This window comes from Grammomys surdaster, unplaced genomic scaffold (genome assembly GCF_004785775.1).
Source record: "Grammomys surdaster isolate TR1022 unplaced genomic scaffold, NIH_TR_1.0 125749, whole genome shotgun sequence".
NCBI lineage: Eukaryota > Metazoa > Chordata > Mammalia > Rodentia > Muridae > Grammomys > Grammomys surdaster.
Window position 1 is genome coordinate 2,328,441 of NW_021620581.1, and position 22,190 is coordinate 2,350,630.

The 22,190-nt window shown below is 38.2% G+C and overlaps 1 protein-coding gene across 1 annotated transcript in view; it reads left to right on the top strand.

The window, feature by feature from the left end:
- The window catches only part of Fmr1nb (FMR1 neighbor), a 30,269-nt gene extending 8,402 nt beyond the window's left edge, over positions 1–21,867 (top strand). Inside the window, exons 3-6 of the mRNA XM_028788415.1 lie at positions 986–1,123; positions 3,706–3,802; positions 21,088–21,179; positions 21,851–21,867. Of these exons, the coding sequence (XP_028644248.1) occupies positions 986–1,123; positions 3,706–3,802; positions 21,088–21,179; positions 21,851–21,867 (344 nt within the window). The remainder of the gene's footprint in view (positions 1–985; positions 1,124–3,705; positions 3,803–21,087; positions 21,180–21,850) is intronic.
- The last annotated feature ends 323 nt before the right edge of the window (positions 21,868–22,190 follow it).

Here is a 22,190-nt window from a genome sequence, read left to right on the forward strand (position 1 = left end):
GAGAGAGAGAGAGAGAGAGAGAGAGAGAGAGAGAGAGAGAGAGAGAGGGAGAGAGGGAGAGGGAGAGGGAGAGGGAGAGAGAGAGAGGGAGAGAGAGAGAGAGAGAGAGAGAGAGAGAGGGAGAGAAGAAGAAGGAGGAGGAGAAGGAGGAGGAGGAGGAGGAGAAGGAGGAGGAGAAGGCCAAGGCCAGCAAAGAACACATGGAGAGAGAGAGGGTACAGGAATGGGGACAGAAGGGACAGAGTGGGTAAGAGAAGAGAGCATGGAGAGGGCAAACAGTCCATTTTATAGTTGCGAGGTAACTGTGGGGCAGAGCCTAGAAGGAATGCTAACACAGAGAGATATGAAAAATGATAGGATATGTGTATGAGAGATGACATATATGTAGCATTTGGTTCTTTTGAGGTTAAATTGTTTTACTTAAAAGAATAATTGCCAGTTCCTTCTATATTTCTGTAAATGATGTTATTTCAGAATCACAAAAACTATCTTTAACTGTTATTTAGTTCCTTCTTTGTTGTCTTTGGGTCTCTACCAACCCCCTTGTGGCTTAGAGGTCGTTTAAAACTATCTTACCAGGCTAGGGACTTAGTTCAATTCATATAACGCAGAAAGCTCTGAGTTTGAGCCACAACACTGCATGAAACTGAGCATGTGGTATACATCTGTAATCCTAGCAGTCAGGAGGTTGGGGCAAGAGGCTATGGAGTTCAAGGTTATTTGTGGCTAGACACCTGGTCTCAAAAAGATATCCCATTAGTTAGCAATTTGTGTATTTCTACAGTTTACCCAAGATGAAAGTATACTGTTAAAATAACTGTGGTAACTTTTATTTTCTCATTTTAACTTTAGCATTCATCATTATTTATATTTTTGAATGTATTGTTACATGTTTATTTTTTCCTCCATCTTTGTATTTATTTGATCGTGAAAAGTGCTTATTAATCATGCTAACTATTTTTTCTTGGATTCCTATCTTTGAAAGCATGCTTCATAAGGGACAATCAGGAGGTACTGGCATGTAATAACCAGCCATATCTCACCAAGAGTGAATGTTTAAGAGCCAAGTGCTGTTTTTCATCATCTGGGAACAAAATCAGATGCCACACCCCACTAAGGGATAGTAAGTAGATCCTGTCTCATTTATTTGCTTTAAATACTGGGGGAAAAACAAGTAGAAAAAATTTAAGTAAGTAGGTTGCAAGATTTCAAGTATATCTTTAGATTTCCCAGCTTAACCCCTTACTCAAGGCCAACAACATTACTAAAAATTCTGAAGTAATTCCCTCAAAGTTTCTGTTTCATCCCTAGATAATAACTAACCATTCAGAATTAATCTAACCTGTTCATTTGGTTCAGTCACTCTGTTTTTTTTTTCAAAGCATCTAAGCTCTTGTATGAGGTGTGACCTTCTTCCTCAGAGAAAGTACTATCAAGGTGTAAAAAAGAGTATAGAAGGAGCCATTTGATGACCAACTAGGAAGCAGAGGTGGAGAATGCAGGGAGAAGGCCTTGGCAAAATGTTTTTCTTCTACTTGGGCCCTGCCTCTAATTTTTACTAACCCCCAACGCCGTTAGTAATCTATAAATGTAGCAAGTGATTAAATCATTAATTGCAGGAGAACTTTCAGGATCTAATTTGTTTGGAGATTTCCTTAAAGATACACTCAGTAATATGTGTCACTTAATCTTTCTGGTTTTTCGGAAGCAGGTCAGTTACCAGTCAACACTGTCATAGGGAGTATTTTTTTCTCATTCACTGTAAATTATCATTGATGATATACCTATATCAAAAGAGAGATTAACAGGAGGAAAAACGTCACAAATGTATTTGATCATAATTTATGTGACACTGAGCCATTTTGAGTTAAGAGTTGATGATGCAAGGCAACATTGAATATACTTAGATTCTATGATGCATGGTCACATGTGGAAATCGATTGATAAAAAGAGATTTAACTGGGGAGATGTGACCAAACTCTTAACATCATCTGTGCATAGCATTCCTTCCTCTCAGGCATCTGCCTCAGGGCCTTTTTGAAATAGAAGTCCCATGACCTACTAAGTCAGGGATTTCTTTCTTTCTCTCTCTTCCTGTCTGTCGTTTTTGGTTTTTCTTTGCTTACTTGCTTTTGTTTTTTAAAATGTGGTGTCATGACACTCAAGCTTGTCTCAGGTTTGCTGTGTAGTTGCGGATAACATGGAACTTCTCATTTTCCTATCTCTTAACCTCAGATGTTCAAGTTACAGTCCTGTGCCACAGCAGCCAGTTGGTCAAAGGATTTCTTAATCTCCAAGATTGAATTTAGGGGAAGATCAGAGTAACAGTTTTGAGCTCATGGCTGGCTTTAGGGAAAAGGACTGCTTTCTCCGACCTGTCCCCTCTTTGAGGGGAGTGAGGAGTAGGAGATATGAAAGCAGGAGAAAATCAAAATGAAATTTGACATTTTTTTTCCTGACTCCTAGTATGACTTTGAACTTTCTTTGTAGCAGATGATGACCTTGAATTTGCAGTGAGATTATAAGTATGCACTACTACACTTAGTTTAAGCCATGGTGCTAAAGGTCACACCTTGGGTTTCATGCATACTAAGCAAGCACTCTACCAGCTTCTGGGTCTCCAAGGCTACATGGGAGGCCTTTCCTCTGGGCTATCACTTCTTGCTTAGTCCTGATGATACCAGTTTAGCATGCCTCAGTTTAACCTTTTATTCTCAGATTCTCTATCTATGTAAAAATTTTCCCATGTATCTTGTGTTCGTCAGCTTGGCATGTAGTAGTAGATGTGATTGTTTCCTGCCTATATTAGCTTTACTTCGTTCTGTCTCTTTTCAAATAATCCAACATAAAATTACCCTCTTAAGATTTTTGATTTTTGATTTAAGGTTTTTATTTCTGAAGTTAAAGAAATAAACCATCTTTTTTTCTTGCCTTAATTTGCTAGTTGGGACATACTATCTGTTGGTCCAGTGATGGATGGATTTGATGTGATAGAGCACTAAGAAATAATAACAGGATTCATGAAAAACAATATCTTAGTTTTATATAAGTCCCTATTCAATTTAGAGCTCTTCGTCGTACATCTAGTATTAAAGATGAAAGCTAAAAGCCTGATCATGAGGATAGTACTGCAGTTTTAATGTGTCATGTAGTACTAGGAATTCATTTATCAGTTTACTGTTTCTATAATGAGTGAAGAAACAGTTGCCTCTTTTAGTGGAAAAAATTGAGCCATGACTTACAATTCCCCAATCACATTAGAATGCATTTCCTAGAGCATATGAGGCTAAAGTATGCTTATTCACCTGCAAATTTTTGATTCCATGTTTAATTGAGTGCTTTGTAATTTGGAAGTAAACACTGAAGAAGCCATTTCTTTCTCAAGTTAACTATTCATAGATTGATTTGTTCTTCAGATGCTGTAGGATGCAGAACATTTGGCCATAGAACAAGTACACTTAGGGCCATAGAAAGAATCCAGTATTATGAATTGTAAGTTGCCAAAGAAAGTAGCCTGATTACTTTGTTAAGATACTGTTGGGTCACATTTTAAAAGTAGCATTTAGTTGCATTTCAAGAACTCCTACCTGAAGCATAACAAGAGTCACATTTTATTTTACTTTATTAACTTATAGTTTTTGAAATACTTCAGATTTTCATCTCTTGCCTAGTCATAAAAGTAACAGGATATAATTAAACCAACAGAGCCTACACAGATGCTCCGGGTGTTTGGAGTTGTTGTGATCATCATGGTAATCCTGGGATTTCTGCCTGTGTATTGCTGTTCTTTTTGCCGGAGGAGGTAGGCAAACATAAACTGTTTTTTACTAACTAACTGTATGTGGATATTTATTCCAGTGCTTTAAATATGATGGGATTATGGTTGGGTTTCTTTTGTTGTTTTGAGAAAACCTAAAAATAAAATTACCAAATTTTTCTTTGGTTATTTTTTCCCCACAAGTACAAGATGTACACTTTAATAACCTTTGTTTATTTCATCATAAAACAAAATCCTAACTGGAAAGAAAAAGAGCTCTGCAAGCTGGAGATGTGTAGAGTTGGAGTAGTTATTAACTGCAAATGAAAAGGATCCCTGGAAATGTTTGGATGCCTTTGCTCTTCTGTCTTTGGTCATAAAACATTGGTCTGTCTTTACAAGAAGTCATGCCAGATGCTTTTCATAGACTTATACAAAACCCCATTGGAAAAATAGCACTTGATGTTTTCAGATTTGTTTGTTTTTTATAAATCTTCACCCCTGCAGCAGAATGGGTGTGAAGGTACATAGCACAGCCAGAATGAGTATGAAAGTGTGAGGCAGGGGAATATAGCTTAACACCATAGTCTTTCCTTTGCATGGGGCTCAAATGTTCAATTCTCAGCACTGGAAAAAATGCTAGGGTGTTGGAAGCATAGTATTTAGGGAAATCACATATTCAGATTCAAGTACAGAGTCACCAGAGGCATGACTGATAACAAGTGTCTCCTATGTCCCTAGCCTTTTCCCTTTTTATCTCCAGTCAAGGTCTCATTGAGTTGTCCAGTCTGGCTTTGAATTTTCTGCATAGGTCAGGTTGGCCTTTACTTTCAGTTTTTCTTTCTCAGCCTCTGCATAGCTGGGATGATAGGCCTGTACCCTCTCCCACATATACATTCACACACAGTTCCATTTGAAAGTGAAATCTTTAGAAAGGAAAAGAAGCCAGACACAATTGTTTAAATCACAGGAACTAAAAGCCAAGTATGTATCTGCAGTAACATGATCTGGGTCTCTGTTGAAAGAATCCTTCTGCCCTTTTAGTATTGGAAGGTACCCTTGTTCTCATTTTTATCACATTCTGTCTTACATATGAGCCAGTAGAGTGTTTCTTAGGAAGAAAACTGTTGTTAACACCTCTCTCAGTCTTTAGTTGCAAACCAAAACAAGCAAGATTTTGATATTCTCTTGGCTCTTAAATTTGAGCAGTATTTTTTGTTTATATACCACCTAAATAGCTAACAATTGGCAATAATTGGAGCAATGAAAAATGAGAAGAGGTGGGAGAAGTGAAAGCAGTGTTGAGGACTATCATCATTCTCCAGAACCAAATAAATGCACAGCTGAGCATATTAATTCAGTACTTGCTTTGCTATGTAGAGTGTACAGAGATGTTGAAGACATGCCTTTTATAAATATAAAATATCTGTTTATTTATGTGTGTGTGTGCGCACACACACACGGGGGCCAAGATGGCACCAAAAGCCCTCTGCCTTAACTCTCTGCTTATTCCCTTAAGGCGTTATCTCTGAAATTGGGGTTCATGCTTTTTTGGCTAGCCTGGAAACCAAGGAGCCCCATAAATCTTCCTGTCTCTGCCCACCTCAGAGCTGATGTTACAAATATTTTGAGGGACACAATGGCTTATTATGTGGGTGTTGACATAGGAACTCCAGTCCTCAGGATTTTAGACAAAACACAGAATTAAAGTAAGTGAGAATAGAAGGAGAATGTCTGTGGAGGGGTGCCACTTGAACTCAGTTCTGAAGAAAAGACAAGATTTGAATGGGGAAGGAAGAATTCTTTCCATGCAGAAGGAGATCTCCTTAGTATAGGTTCTTGAACTGCCTATTGTCACTTTTAAGCAGATGATATTGAATTTTGTCCTTGGAATAATTGGTACTGAGTCTCCTGTTTACTTCTAGACTTGAAGTCAGATTTAATATAATCCAAGTACTTAGAAACTCAAGCCTGCTTGAACTAGTTGCAAAAGGGAAGACAGAACAGAAGTGAAAAGCTTTCTAAGAATTTGCTGCTAAATAGTTTAATTAAACTTGCATATATGATGTGTTTTGAAATTCACTGCACACTCAAGGTTGTGTAACGACTATTTTTAGCCTCATTAATAGGGATCAGAAGCTTCACTAGGTTTAAGTGCCACTGATAGGCTTAAAAATGACTTATCTGAAGAGGAAGGAAAAGACAAAGTGGATGAGGACAGAGAGAAACAGGAGGAGAGCTCTAAAGGTAGCAGGGGTAGAAGGGTGGGCTGCAGTGTTGGGGAGGGGTGAGCAGAGGATACTTGAATCACAACCATTAGATTAAGTGACAATGACATTATGAAGTAACAAATTCACTTTCTAATTTTGATCTGTCTTTAGTTTAAATTTATATGCAAGTGCTGTTTCTGTTAGACAGTGTATGACACTTGAGGATGTACCTAACCTTGGTAAGGTGAAGTTTCAAATATAATACCATGCCAGGTAAATTCAGATGAAGTACATTTTTGTATTTTTCTTCATGCTGGATTAAATTTGTAATTTCACATTAAAGATTTCAGAACTTAGTATGAAAATGACATTTTCTTTTCCTGACAACTAATAAATAGTTTTCTTTTAAAGACTATATCTGATAAGTGATATACAGAGTACACATCTCATGTAAATCCAGAATATATCTATGTTCAGACCAATGTGCTGTGTGATTCTCATATTCTAATGTGGTTCTCATTATGATTATAGTCTTACTGCCACTTATTTTCTTAGAATGATTTGTAAAGAACTGGGAATAAATATATCAAAGATTGATTTAAAATCATCATTGAATTAAGTAGAAAGGCACTTTTGTATTTAATCCCTGTGTTATGTTTCACTTTATCAAACAATATAATTACTAATGCTTTCTTGATAAGCCTTATGTAATAATTAGGCAACTATCGGAAGGTTTGGAGTTCTTAGCATTATATTCATATAAATTCAGAAGAAGAAATTAAATCTGTACATTTTAAAAGGATGACTTTTCTGTAGGAACGTTGATAAAATATGTCATATGGCAATGTGGATGAAATGAAACTCTTGTAGCACTATAGGATAGAAACTGTACAAAGTCAGGTCTTTTGCAGGGTGTTCAGGATAAAGTGTTCTGAAACAATAATATAACCTCATTATATGAAGATTGCAAGCATAAGATGTTCCTATCACAAGGAATCCCAAAGCATTGCTTTGAGAATTCTGGAGTAGTAGATACTATTATAAAGAACAGTCTGATAGTCTGTTGCCAAGAAACTAATAACATTTTTGAAGAATGCAGTGGCCTTTTCCCAAACTTCATGTTTTCTTACCTTTTGTTTACTTATCTCTATTGACTGCTTTGTTCTTAAAACTTTTCTCCCTTGGATTTCTTTTTATATTGTTTTCCTTCTGTTGCTGGGCATCAAACTCAGGGCCCTGTTCCTGCGAGGCTCGTTCTCTTTCACTGAACTACATCCCTAGTGCTCCTTTAGGGATGTCTCATTTCTTACTCTGTTAATCCTTCTCACTCTGCTTTTTTTTTTTAAACTGCTTATCTCCCCAATGTTCTTGTCATTTCTCAGAGATAATTAGAAATATGTAGTAGAACATTTAAAAATACCTGTGCTTTAATTCTTATTTTGCCACCAGTTTCATGGCTATTAAGCTTAAAAATTTTGTGTATTGATTTTCTTATGAAATACAGACTTGAGTTAGATGATTTCCAAGACTAAATTTAAGGTGCTAGAGTGGCAGTTATTTAGCTGACCAGTCCAGGTCAGTGATGGAAATCAGAGCAGCAACTCAATGAAAGTCCTGGAGTCACTTTAGCAGGGCCTAAGGAAGAATGTTGGTTATTGGTGTGCTCCTCAGGCTCACTCAGCTTGCTTTTTAGACCACCCACGACCACCTGATGACCACCCATGGCAGGACTACCCACATTGAGATGGGCTATCCTACATCAGTCATTTATGTATGTATGTATGTATTTATTTATTTATTTATTTTTATTCATTTTAAAAATTATTTTTATATTTTTATAGTACAGTGTTATCCACTCCCAGTCTGCCCTCCCATAGCTCCTCATTCTATTCCTCCTCCCCCCGTCTCTAAGATGATGTCTCTCCCCCTGCCAGGCCTCCCTACTCCCTTGGGCCTCAAGTCTCTTGAGGGTTAGGTGCATCTTCTCACACTGAGTCCAGACCAGGCAGTCCTCTGCTGTATGTGTGTTGGGAGCCTCAGATCAGCTGTATGGTTAGTGGCTCAGTGTCTGAGAGATCTCAGGGGTCCTGGTTAATTGAGACTGCTGGTCTTCCTATGGATCACCCACCTCCTCAGGTTCTTCTAGCCTTTCCCTAATTCAACCCCAATTCTCTGACTTCAGTCCATTGGTCGGGTGTAAGTATTTGTGTCTCAGTCAGCTGCTTGTTGGGCCTCTAGAAGGACAGCCATGCTAGGCTCCTGTAGGCAAGCACATCATAGCATCAGTAATACTGTCCAGTCTTGGAGCCCCTCCTTGAGATGGATCCCAAGTAGATGAGGTCGCTGGACCTCCTTTCCCTCAAGGCTCTTCTCCATTTATGTCCCTGCAGTATTTTTTAGACAGGAACAATAATGGGTCAGAGTTTTTGACTGTGGGATGGCCACCCCATCCCTCCACTTGATGCCTCCATCCCATCCCCACTCTCCCTCCTCCCTTTTGCCTCTATGATTGTGCTCCTCTTTCTACTCACCTACCCCCACCTCACTACTCTAGCATCACCCTATGCTGGGTCAACAAACCTCCACAGGACCAAGGACCTCCCTTCCCACTGCTGTCAGATAAGACCATCCTCTGCTACATATTTATTTGGAACCATGGATCCCACCATGTATACTCTTTGGTTGGTGGTTTAGTTTCTGGGAGCACTTGGACGTCCAGTTTGTTGATATTGTTCTTCCTATGGGGTTGCAATCCCCTTCAGCTCCTTCAGTCCTTCCCCTAGCACTTCCATTAGGGTCCCTGCTTCTTGAGTTCTTTATATATTTTGGATATTATTCCTCTATCAAATGTGGGATTAGTGGAGATTTTTCCCAATCTGTAAGTTGCCAATTTGTCTTAGTGATTACATCCTTTGCCTTACTGAAGCTTTTAAGTTTCATGAAGTCCCATTTATCAATTCTTGATCTTAGAGCCTGAGTCATTGGAGTTCTGTTTAGGAAATATCCCCCTCCCAATGCCAATGAGTTTTAGGCTCTTTCCCACTTTCTCTTCTATTATATTCAGTGTATATCTGGTTTTATGTTGAGGTCCTTGATCCACTTGGACTTGAGCCTTGTGCAAGGTGACAAATATGGATATACTCTCATTTTTCTACATGCAGGCTGCCAGTTAGACCAGCACTATTCATTGAAGATGCTTTCTTTTATTCCACCACATACTTTTGGCTTCTTTGTCAAAGATCAAGTGTCCATAAGTGTGTGGTTTTATTTCTGATTCTTCAGTTCTATTCCATTGATCACTCACTCTGTCTGTCTCTGTACCAATACCATGCAGTTTTAATCACCGTTCCTCAGGGGTGTTGATTCTCCTGGAAGTTCTCTTATTTTTATTTTATTTGAGAATCGATTTGGCTATACTGAGTTTTTTGTTTTTCCATATGAAATTGAGAATTGCTTTCCCCTGTCTGTGGAGAATTGTGTTGGAATTTTGATGAGGATTGCTTTGAATCTGTAGGTTGCATTTTATAGGATGTCCATTTTTACTGTGTTAATCCTACCAATCCATGTGCACAGGATATCTCTCCATTTTCTAAGGTCTTCTTTTATTTCTTTCTTGAGAGACTTGAAGTTCTTGTCATACAGATCTTTCACTTGTTTGGCTAGAGTTACCGCAATATATTTTATATTATGTGTGACTATTGTGAAGGGTGTTGTTTCCCTATTTTCTTTCTTAGCCTGTTTATTGTTTATATACAGGAAGGCTACGGGTTTGTTGAGTTAATTTAATATCTAGCTACTTTGCTGAAGTTGTTTATCAGCTGTTGAAGTTCTCTGGTAGAATTTTTGGGGTCACTTATGTATACTATTATATCTTCTCCAAATAATGATACCTTGACTTCTTCTTTGCCAATGTATATCCCCTTGAACTAGCTAGAACTTCAAGTTCTATGTTAAATATATAAGGGAGAGTGGGCCTTATCTTGTTCCTGATTTCAGTGAGATTGCTTCAAGTATCTCTCCATTTTGTTTGAAGTTGGCTGTTGATTTGCTGCATATTGCTTTTGTTGTGTGTTGTGTTTAGGTATGTGCCATGAGTTCCTGATCTCTCCAAAACCTTGAACATGTAGGGGTGTTGTATTTTGTTAAATGCTTTTTCAGCATCTAATGAGATGGTCATATGATTTTTTTCTTTGAGTTTGTTTATGTAGTGGATAACTTTAATGGATTTTTTTTTTTTTGGTTTTTCGAGACAGGGTTTCTCTGTGCAGCCCTGGTTGTCCTGAAACTCACTCTGTAGACCAGGTTGGCCTCGAACTCAGAAATCTTCCTGCCTCTGCCTCCCAAGTGCTGGGATTAAAGGTGTGCGCCACCACTGCCTGGCCCTATGGATTTTCATATATTGAACCAACCTTGGATCCCTGGGATTAAGCCTAAGTGATCATGGTGAATGATGGTTTTCATGTATTCTTGGATTTTGCTAGAATTTTCTGAGTAATTTTGCATCAATAGTCATAAGTGAAATTGATTTGAATGTTCTCTTTGTTGGGTCTCTGTGTGGTTTAGGTAATTGTGGCTTCATAGAATGAATTAGGTTAGTGTTCCTTCTGTTTCTATTTTATGGAATAGTTTGAGGAGTGTTGGTAATTAGCTCTTCTTTGAAGGTCTGGTAGAATTCTGCACTAAAGCCATCTGGTCCTGAGCTTTTTTTGGTTGGGAGGTTTTTAATGACTTCTATTTACTTAGTGGATATGGTCCTGTTTAGATAGTTTAAGTGCTCTTGATTTAATTTTGGTACCTGGTATCTGACTAGAAAATCATCCATTTCATCTAGATTTTACAGTTTTGTTTAGTATAAGCTTTTGTAGTAGATTCTGATGATTTTTTTGAATTTCCTCAGTTTCTGTTATTATGTCTCCCTTTTCATTTTTGATTTTGTTCATTTGGAAACTGTCTCTGTACCCTTTATTTAGTTTGGCTAGGGGTTTATCTATCTTGTTGATTTTCTCAAAGAAAGGGCTTTTGGTTTTGTTGAATCATTGTATTGTTCTGTTTGTTTCTATTTGGTTGATTTCAGCCCTGAGTTTGACTATTTCCTGCCATCTCCTCCACTTGGGTGTATTTGCTTCTTTTTCTTCTAGGGTTTTCAGGTGTGCTGTTAAGTTGCTAGTGTAAGATCTCTCCAATTTCTTTTTAGGGTACTTAGTACCCTCTTAGCACTGCTTTGATTATGTCCTGTAAGTTTGGGTATGCTGTGCCATCATTTTTATTGTATTCTAGGAAGTCTTTCTTTATTTCTTCCTTGACCACATTATCATTGAGTATAGTGTTGTTCAGTTTCAATGGGTATGTGGGTTTTCTGTTGTCTTTATTGTTATTGAAAGACCAGCCTTAGGCCATGGAGATCTGAAAGTATGCATGGGATTATTTCAGTCTTCTTGTATCTGTTGAGGCCTGATTTGTATTATATGGTCAGTTTTGGAGAAGGTACCGTGAGGTTCTGAGAAGAAGGTATAATCTTTTGTTTTAGGGTGAAATGTTCTGTAAATATCTGTTACATCCATTTGGTTCATCACCTCTGTTAGTTTCACAGTGTCTCTGTTTAGTATCTGTTTCAATGACCTATCCATTGATGAGAGAGGGGTGTTTGAAATCTCCCACCATTATTGTGTGGGGTTCAATGTGTGTTTTGAGCTTTAGTAAAGGGTTTTTTTTTTTTTAATGTGAGTGCCCTTGCATTTGGGACATAGATGTTAAGAATTGACACTTTCTCTTGGTGGATTCTTCCTTTGATGAATATGAAGTGACCTTCTTCATCTCACTGGATAACTCTTGGGTGAAAGTCTATTTTATTGGATATTCGAATGGCAACTCCAGTTTGTTTCTTGGGACCATTTGCTTGGAAGACTTTTCTTCCAGCCTTTTACTCTGAGGAAGGGTCTGTCTTTGTCATCCAGGTATATTTCTTGTATGAAACAAAATGCTGGATCTTTTTTGCATATCCAGTCTGCTAGCTTATGTCTTTTTATGGGTGAAAAGAGTCTGTTGATATTGAGAGATATTAATGACAGATGATTGTTAGTTCCTGTTATGTTTTTTGTTGTAGGTGGTATTATGTGTATGTAATTCTCTCCTTTTGGTTTTGTTGTGAGATGATTAATTTCTTGTTTTTCCCTTTGGTGTAGGTACCCTCCTTATGTTGGAGTTTTCCTTCTAGAATCCTCTGTAGGGCTCGATTGGTAGATAGATATCATTTAAATTTGGTTTTGTCATGGAATATTTTGTTTCTCCATCTATGATAATTTTGTAGGGTATAGTAGCCTGGGCTGGCATTTGTGTTCCCTTAGGGTCTGCATGACCTCTGTCCAGGCTCTTCTGGCTTTTAGTATCTCTGTTGGGAGCTCTGGTGTAACTCTGATAGGTCTGTCTTTATATGTTACTTGGCCCTTTTCCCTTATAGTTTTTAATATTCTTATTTCTTTGTTCTGTGCATTTAGTGTTTTAATTATTATGTGATGAGAGGCCTCATCACAGGTATTTTCTTTTCTGGTCCAATCTATTTGATGTTCCTGTACATTTATGGCCATCTTCTTCTTTAGCTTGTGGAAAATTTCATTCTATGATTTTGTTGAAGATGTTTTCTGGTCTTTTGAGCTGGATATCTTTGCTCTTTTCTATTTCTGTTATCTTTAGGTTTGTTTTTTCATTGTGTCCTGGATTTCCTGGATGTTTTGGGTTATGAGTTTTTATTTTCTCACATCTGAGAACTCTTATTGGACACAGCTGGGAGCCAGCTCTGAGGAGCAGTAGCACTTTACCCTCTACCCTCTCTGTTTAGGGCTTGGGGGAGGGTGTCTACATTCAAGGAATCTCAGCAAATGGAACCCCACAAGGCAACAGTCTACTAATGTTTACTATATAGTAGGGAGACAGGGCTGCTCCACAGACACATGAATAGGTCAAATCTTTTATAAATAAACATCCAGTGAAGAGAAAAATGACAACTCTAATTCATTCTTATACACAAGGAGCACTCTAGGGCGATGAGTGGGGCAACTAGAGGCTGACATCAGCACTGGTCAGGGACCTAGGTGGGAGATGAGTGGGCCCAGATGTCCACAGCATGGAGCAGTAGGTGCAAGGTGTGGGCAACAGACAATGGGCACTAGGACACTGCACATTTAGAAGACCAACTACTGAGGGGGCAGCTGCCTGTACATGCGTCAGGCTGTTCTTTCTGGAATGAGAAGGGATGATCTTTACACCCTATCCTATGACTGGTGGTGGAAAAAGACTACTTTTTGGAAAAGATTAGGGCCATGATGAGACTATAGAGGCCAAACACCTCTGCAAAGATGAGGATCAGAATCATGCTCAAACAGTCAAGGCTGCTGGGCAGTGCCCTGAACACCAACATCTCCGACGATGCCAATTGCAAAGCCAGCAGCCAGGCCACTCAGCCTCACACTCAGGCCACCACCCAGGTGAAGAATACTTCTGGAGAGGGTGATGCCATCAGTCAGGGAGTTAGCAATAAGTACTGCTACCACCAGGCCATAGATGGAGATGATTCCAGCCATAACAACTAGGAGTGTTTATACTAAAGGTATGGAAATACATCATGCAGCAGCAAGGCAAGTATTTACAGTAGTCATATATAATATAGTTTTGATGGGGTTCAAAGTAACTGTTTTATCACTGGGTGATTCCTAAAGGGCCTCTGGTAGGATGAAAGTTAATAAGGTAAAAGTCTAGCACAGAGAGATGCAGGAAGGTAAACATGGTGAAAGTTTTTAGACTTTCAGATAATGCTTGGAAAAGTAAAGACCTTTAGCCAATGCGTTACACACTCTGAACTTAAGCCTGGCTCAATTCTATTTTAACATAAAATACCTATGTAACTTTAGGTATGGAAAGAATATTAACTTTATGCCAGCAGCTTTATGGCAGATGGTAATTATACTGGAATTCTTTCTTAGCTTGCAAGAGGCTCCAATCATATTCTAGGATGTGGGGCTCTAATCATGTAGGGCTCTAATCATGCATATCCTGTCTTTTACTCAGTCATAATATGACCAGTTAGTGATAAGGATGAACTGAAAATCAAGTCCCTTGAAATCTAGATGAGTTAGTGCTCCTGTGCTTGCTCTCTCTCTTTCTTTCCCTTCCTCCCTCCCTCTCCCTCTCCCTCCCCCTTTTCTCTGTGTGTGTGTCTGTCTGTCTGTCTCTGGGTGTGTGTGTATTTGTCTCTGTCTGTCTCTCTGTGTATGTGTGTGTACATGTTCATGTGTGTATGCACACATGTGCATATGAGTATGTATTTGGAGGCCAGAGATCAGTGTTTTGGTCCCTTATCAGCTTATCTTTTAATACGGTGTCTTACTGCATGTGGTAGTCTCTGGAAATCCACTTATCTCCCCTTCCCTTATTAGTGTTACACATACAAGTGACTATATTTGGCCTTAAAAATATTTGTTTTATTCTTATTATTTTGAGATGTTCATACATGAGTATTGTTATGTCATTTCCACCCTTCATTCTCCCCTTATAATCTTACTCCTTATTCCCCCACTCCCAGTCAACTTCATGACTTCTTTATTATTGTTGTTATAAGTCACACACACACACACACACACACACACACACACACAACCTTCTGAGTGCATTTAGTGTACTGATATATATGTGTGTTTAGGGCTGAACACTTGGGAAAAGCTCTATCAGGGCTTTTCCTTGGAGAAGACTAATTCTCCAGGGAACAAATAATTGACCATAATTTCTTTCTTTCTTTGATTGTTTGTCTGTGTTTTATATTTGTGGGACCTTGCTAGATTTCCTTTGTCCACTTTTGAATGTCATATGGTGTTATCATTGTGCAGGTTTTGTTTAGACAACCATATTGTTAGGATTCCATGCTTGGCTCTTTTATGTAGGTGTTGGTGATCAAAACTCAGCTCTCTTTGTTTTCATGTGGTATTTTTACTGACTTAGCCATCTCCTCAGCCCACAGTAGGTTTCAAAGTAATATGACTATGCCATATTTTTCTTTGGTAGTAAAAGTGAAATGTATACCACCAAATTTAAAATAAACCACATGAATAAAGGACACCTGGTCGTTTATGATAAAAAGTAAGATATATTAATGTTACAGAATCAGGAGGCTTATATAAGCTTTAATTTTTTAAATTTTTTATCTATAATTCTGGATGTCTAAAAATTCTATAAACATAAATATTTCTTCTAAGTCATTTAAGCAACAGGTATGGATCTAATCTGATCTAAGTTTTTCCTAGTCTTATTGTTTACTGCTTAGAGTGAATATGTATATATTTTACTGTAGAAATGTTAACATGTTTTTTTATTGGCTATTTTATTTATTTACAATACAGATGTCATCCTCTTTCCCCATTTCCCCTCCCTAGACCCCCCCCATCCTATACCCCCTCTTCCTTTATGTTTTTATGCCATTTTGATTACATGCATGTGTTAAGGTCAGTTCTAGGTTGAGAGTCTAGCAATACAATAGATGCAAATAGTTGAGGAACAAGGAATACAATAAACACAAATAGTCAAAGAACAAGCAAAGCATTAAACACAATTCCATGAACACTCCCGTGATCACTCTTTCTAAGGGCTTATCAGGATGACCAAAATATCTGAGCCTACTTCCCTGTCCTAGCCCAAAGTCATTTTCATGTCTGAAGTCTACTTCCTTGTTTTAGCCTAAAATTTAGATTCCTGTATGAAATTACTTATTTGTTCTAGCCTAATATTTAGATTCCTGCCTGAAATTACTTATTTGTTCTAGCCTACGATTTAGATTCCTACCTGAAATTACTTCTTTGTTCTAGTCTGATGTCAGATTCCTGCTTGAAGCCTACTTCCTTGTCCTTGGCCTATGTTAGATTCTTGCCAAGCAGCCCCAAAGGCTCTCCACCTCTCCTCCTTTTTTATTTTGTTAACAAGACTGAGCCTGTCTTAGGTTGTTCTGACAAGAATGCCTTCCTTACCCATCATGGAATATGCATTATCAAAGGCAATGCATTTCTGTCTTAGGTTGGTAAGGCTCTGTGCAGAATCTTACCTGTCCTTGGCTTGCCAGCCTGTTAATTTAATAACTCTGTCTGGGGGGTCCATTTTCAGGTTTAAGCTATGTACTTCGGCTGCCAACTTGTTGATGTTGTTAAAAATAACCTTTAACACAGTGGGCAGGAGTAAAAGTATTCCCAGGACAAGAAGGGCTAGCCTGATCAAGCTATATATGCCATTCCTGAGGTTTGACCAAAATGGAAATACTGACCTCAGGCCATGGTTAATTTTATTGACATCTGTCGCATCAAAGGTCAACAGAGCAGCATTCTTTAAATTCATAATCTCACTATGCAAAGTTAACACACCCAGAGAGGTATTAGGATTATGCCAAATATCCTACAAGTGTCTTTAAACTTTTTTCTAATTATAATGGCAATCATTGTAAATTTCAAAAGTAATACTATTCCTATGATATTTGTCATGACACTTGGGATGGCTCCTAACTCTTGAACCCTTAATCTCCTTCAGATAATTTGAATGGGTTATAGATCATCATTCATTGTTCCAGAACCTATATAAATCCTTTTGTATATTCAATACATTAGTAACATTTTTTTTTTGGCTAGGTGGTTAACAAAAATAGTTGTCTTAATTCCTTGTGTCAATGCTATTGCATAAGCAGTGGTGCTAATAATTAATGGAATTAAAACTGTTATACTAGCAATAATAAAGCCTGCTATCCTCTTGCTTCTGCTTAAAGCCTAACTCACTTCTTCCAGCACTTTCAAGCTTTTTTTCAGAGAATCAAGGTTTTCTAATACTCAGGACAGTGAGACGAAAAGTGGTTGATAGACCCCTATAGCAGACATGCCTGGTTTCAACACACTAACACAATTGGAAATCATACAGTCAATGTAACTTACAATAAAAACTGTAGATGAGACAAAACCAATTTTAGCTTGACAATTAAAAGAGCCTTAAAACATGCACTAACCCTTGTTTGAAATCCAGATCCTGTCCCAACATTATGTCTTGTTACCCTAACATCATAGCGAGCTTCAGCTAGCTTCCAGATATGTCTCTGACAAAGACCAGATCCAGTCTTCCAAAAGCAGGCTGTTATTTCCCATATTGAATTGATTTCTACACCAGTACATGATTGAGTCCTAATAGCTGGTCACCATTAAGAAGAATGCAAGAGGCATTATTTCTCTTTTCGATTCTCTATCCCACAAGGTCTAAAAACTTGAGGCAAGGCATCTTGTCCCATCTGGGATATAGTCAAGCAAAGGTGGGTCAGGAACATATGTCCAATACAGCTCCCCAGTCACCCTTGTCAGGGCACTCAGCAAGCTTGGCATCATTCTTTGTATCAGCAACAGTATGTCTCACCAATCTTTTTAAAGTTCCATGGGCCTCTTTCACAATACCTTGTCTTTGGATTATACGAAATCCCCTTAATAAATTGTTGACAAAAAGTCTCTACTGCTCAACTACAATTGTCAGACCCATTATCTGATTTTTTATTGGATATTTTATTTATCACCTTTCAATGTTATCTCCTCTCCCATTCCCCTCCCAAACCCCTTATCCCATCCACCATACTCCTATTTCTATGGGGATATGCTCCCACCATCCTCCCATTCCTGCCTCCCTGCTCTTGAATTCCCCAACAGGAGGGAATCCAAACTTTCAGGCGCCAAGGCCCTCCACTTCCACTTATGTCTGACAAGGCCACCCTCTACTACCTATACAGGTGGAGCCATGAGTCTCTCCCTTTGTGTTCTCAGGTTGGAGATTTTAGAATGGCTACTCCAGCATATTTCTTAGGACCATTTGCTTGAAAAATTGTTTTCCAGCCTTTTACTCAAAGGTAGTGTCTGTCTTTGTCACTGAGGTGGGTTTCCTGTATGCAGCAAAATGCTGGTCCTGTTTATGTATCCAGTCCGTTATGTCTTTTCATTGGGGAATTGAGTCTATTGATTTTAAGAGATATTAAGGCGAGGAGATTGTTGCTTCCTGTTATTTTTGATATTAGTGGTGGCATTGTTTGTGTGGCTATCTTCTGTTGGATTTGTTGGAAGAGGGTTACTTTCTTGTTCTTTCTAGGATATAATTTCCCTCCTTGTGTTGGTGGTTTCCCTCTATTATCCTTTGTAGGGCTTGATTTGTGGAAAGATATTGTGTAAATTTGGTTTTGTCATGGAATATCTTGGTTTCTCCATCTATGGTAATTGATAGTTTTGCTGGGTATAGTAGCCTGGGCTGGCATTTGTGTTCTCTCTGGGTCTGTATGCCATCTGTCCAGGATTTTCTGGCTTTTATAGTCTCTAGTGAGAAGTCAGGTGTAATTCTGATAAGTCTGCCTGATATTTACTGGCCCTTTAAGTTGGGAATCTTCACTCTCATCTATACCTATTATCCTTAGGTTTGGTCTTCTCATTGCGTCCTGGATTTCCTGGATGTTTTGTGTTAAGAACTTTTTGCATTTTGCATTTTCTTTGACAGTTGTGTCAATATTTTCTAAGGTATCTTCTGTACCTGAGATTCTTTCTTCTATCTCTTGTATTCTGTTGGTGATGCTTGCATCTATGACTCTTGATTTCTTTCCTAGGTTTTCTACCTCCAGGGTAGTCTCCCTTTGTGATTTCTTTATTGTTTCTACATCCATTTTTATGTCCTGGATGGTTTTGTTCAATTCTTTCACCTGTTTGGTTGTGTTCTCTTGTAATTCTTTAAGGGATTTTTGTGTTTCCTCTTTAAGGGCTTCTACCTGTTTACCTGTGTTCTCCTCAGTTTCTTTGAGAGTGTTATTTATGTCCTTCTTAAAGTCCTCTATCATCATCATTAGAAGTAATTTTAAAACCGAATTTTGCTTTCCTGGTGATATGGGGAATTCAGGACTTTCTAGTGTGGGAAAACTAGGTTCTGATCATGCCAAGTGCCCTGGGTTGCTGATGCTTATGTTCTTGCGCTTGCATTTTGCCATCTGGATCTCCTTAGTGCTACCTGCACTGTCTCTGACTGGATCCTGTCTTTCCTATTATCTTGATTGTGTCAGAACTGTTTAGGGTGTTGCTGCCGGGGTTAGAGCTGGGGCTCAAGATCTGCTCAGTGCTCAGGCACAGACAGGAAGGAACCAGTGCTCCGGGCCAGGAGTGAATTCCTGGGTCTCAGTGGGTCCCAGTTACTCCCTGTTTGGGCAGGGTGTTGCTGTCTCCCTACTTAAGATACTGCCTGGGTTAGAACTCCTGGGAGGCCTGCTTCCTCTGGGTTTTGTGAGATTGGGTACAGAGCTGCCACCCGGGATCTGCTCAGCGCTTGGGCCCAGACCAGAAGGACAGCATGTTTTATTATGACATACTGCCCAAGGCTCCTTGGAAGTGTCAAACAGTAATCAGTAAATCCCATCATGGTTCTTAAAACAAAAAAAACAAAACAAAAAAAACCCCAAAAACCCTTGTTTTCTGATACATAGCTGGCTGTAAAAGATTAAGAAATATGTAGTTTTAGTTCTTCTCTCCCCTGAGACTCCAGTTAACAACATAACAACATAAAGAGGTAATAGGTAAATCATATAAATATATTTTTGGCCTTCACACAGTATTTCATTTTGTGCTTGGAGATATTTTGATGATGAATTGAGGGAAAAGTGTGTCTTTCCTTCACAACTATCTTACCTATTGGAGCTTAGTGACAACCCAGTAATGTAGTTTTAGCAGAGAGAAGTGAGTATTACCTTGAAAGCCATCCTTTCAAAGGCAAGCTTATTTATCTCTGGCTCTCACATGCTTAGAGCCTAGTTTCTCTGGACAGCTTTGGGTGGCTTGATGTTCTCTTCCTTATGCTGCTTACCACTGAGGTACAAAGATGGGGAATCTGTTACTTTCTCTTTCTAATCTTATATGCTAACCTTTTCTCTCTCTCCTTTCAGTTTCACTATATAACCTCTGCCATGAAAATTCCTTTGCCCCTATTTCATGTGTGTTTAGTTCTTTAGAAACTGAAAGCTCTATAAACAATAATCAACATTTCTTGATAAAAATCAACTAATATTTCTAAGGTAATATTCTATCCTAAATGAATCACATACCTAGAGGGGAGAAAGTTATAGGCTAGCACAGAAATAGAAAAAAAAATGTACTTTGCATTTTCTAGGTCTGGATTTGAATCCTGGCTCATTAAATAATTTGGCAACCTCAGGCTAGTTACTTTCTTTATTGGTGGCTCAGTTTCTTTATCACAAAAATAGAAATGATAGAGCAAGTGCCTGAGCTTGTCATCAGGAAAATTAAATGAGGTTTTTGGATCCAAGTACTGTTATGTGTACTACATGATTAAATGGTCATGGATGTGATGGGGTGGACATGGGAGAGCTTTGGAGGAAGGAAAGGGAAATATGTAATTATATTTTAATTTAAAAAATTATTAAAGTTAAATAAGGACAATTCATACACTTAAAGGCATTAATGATATACTCTGTAACATGCCTGAGGGTAGCATGTACTAGCTGGTGCTGTGGTATAGTGATGCTTGATATTAGTGCTAATTTAATAATTCCCAAAGAGGAAATCCCATACCTTCTAGGATTTTCATGAGAATTAAATGAAATAAACTATATGAGGTATCTGGGCAAGATCTTGTCATATAATATCCTTGTAGCTAACGTGACCCCAAAAGTAAGTTAAAATGCTTTCAAAATTATAATAGCGATGCAGTATAAACTGTTACTATTGATTTGATGGTCAGAGGACAAGGAATTCTCTCTGGAGTAGGGGTAAAAAGGAAGGTGTCCTAGATTAGAAAATATGGAAGGAGGTTATTGAGTAGGTACCATTCATGCTATGGAGGAATTTGATGCCACACTGATTGTGGAGGATCATATGATCACAATGACTAGTGAAAATGATAGTGTGTATTGATAAATTTGAAGGAGCCAAATTAATTACATTTCTTTTTAGAATGATTTTTTTGAAAAAAATCAGACAGGAAAGTTTAGTAATGTGGGCAAACAGTGTTGCTATCTCACTACTGTTGAAAGTAAAGGTGCATTTGAGCTTTACATATTGTAACATGATTTAATCCTTTAAGGAAGAGGATGAACAGGATGTTGAAGGTTTTGAAGAAACAGAAAACAAAAATGAAGAAGGAGCCTAAAGGGTGGAAGGCATCAGAGGAGAGAGGTAATAGGAGGGGGCAGGAGGGCAGAGTTAACTTACAGGAGCATATAAAGTCGAAGCGGTCACTGATGTTAGTAACTTTATATGTCTAGGATTAATATATTTGATGGACACTTATCTTTACAGGCAAATATTTGAAAAAGTTTGTCACCTGAAACTGTATGACAACTAGGGATATTTGGATAACAGAAAAGTAGTGAAGAGAAGTATCAAAGTGTTTGGGTGCTGCTTTGCTAAAGAATAGTTTATCTATTCACAGTAAATAAAGAGATAGAATTGTACTGTTTTGAATCTAATTCTCTGTGCTATTTGATAAATAATCATGACCACAGTTACCAATGTGTCTTGAGCATAACACTTACCCAAGGAAAGACTGGCACATCTTTAAGATTTTATTTGTGTCCACGGAATATGATTATGAGGTGAGGTCTCCTTTTTCAACTCCTTCTAATACTGCATTGTACATATTTAAGGAGCAGTAGTGTAAGAAACAGATTAAAGACAAGATAAGATCCATGTGTTTATCAGACTCTTAAAAGTACATGTCTACCAGCATATACAGTTTATTAGTTTGAAAATTGTGTTGCTGTCATTTACTTTTATAATAGAGTATGATATACTGTGTATATTAGTCCTCCCAAGTTGCTTAACTTTACTTTATCTTTCTCCCATAGCTTTGCTTTCCAGTTGAGAATACAGATCTGCCATGCCAAAGGAGAGGAGACTTTCTTAGTCATCCAAATTCACTTAACTTTAGAAAGACAATTTTTGTAGTAGTTTGAAATCAAATTAAAGTTCCATTGCATGTATCAAATCAGAATCTGGAGTCTTTTTGTTAAAAAAAAAGTAATCATACTGGCTCAGTGATTCAAGTGCTTACTGTGCAAGCATGAGGATCTGAGTTTGAATCCCCAGCACTCAGAAATATGGGATGGCTGCACATTCAAACGTCAGCACTGTTTGGGAGGGAGGAGCTAGGAGACAGTCTCTAGAGCCTGCTGGTTGTAAGCCTAG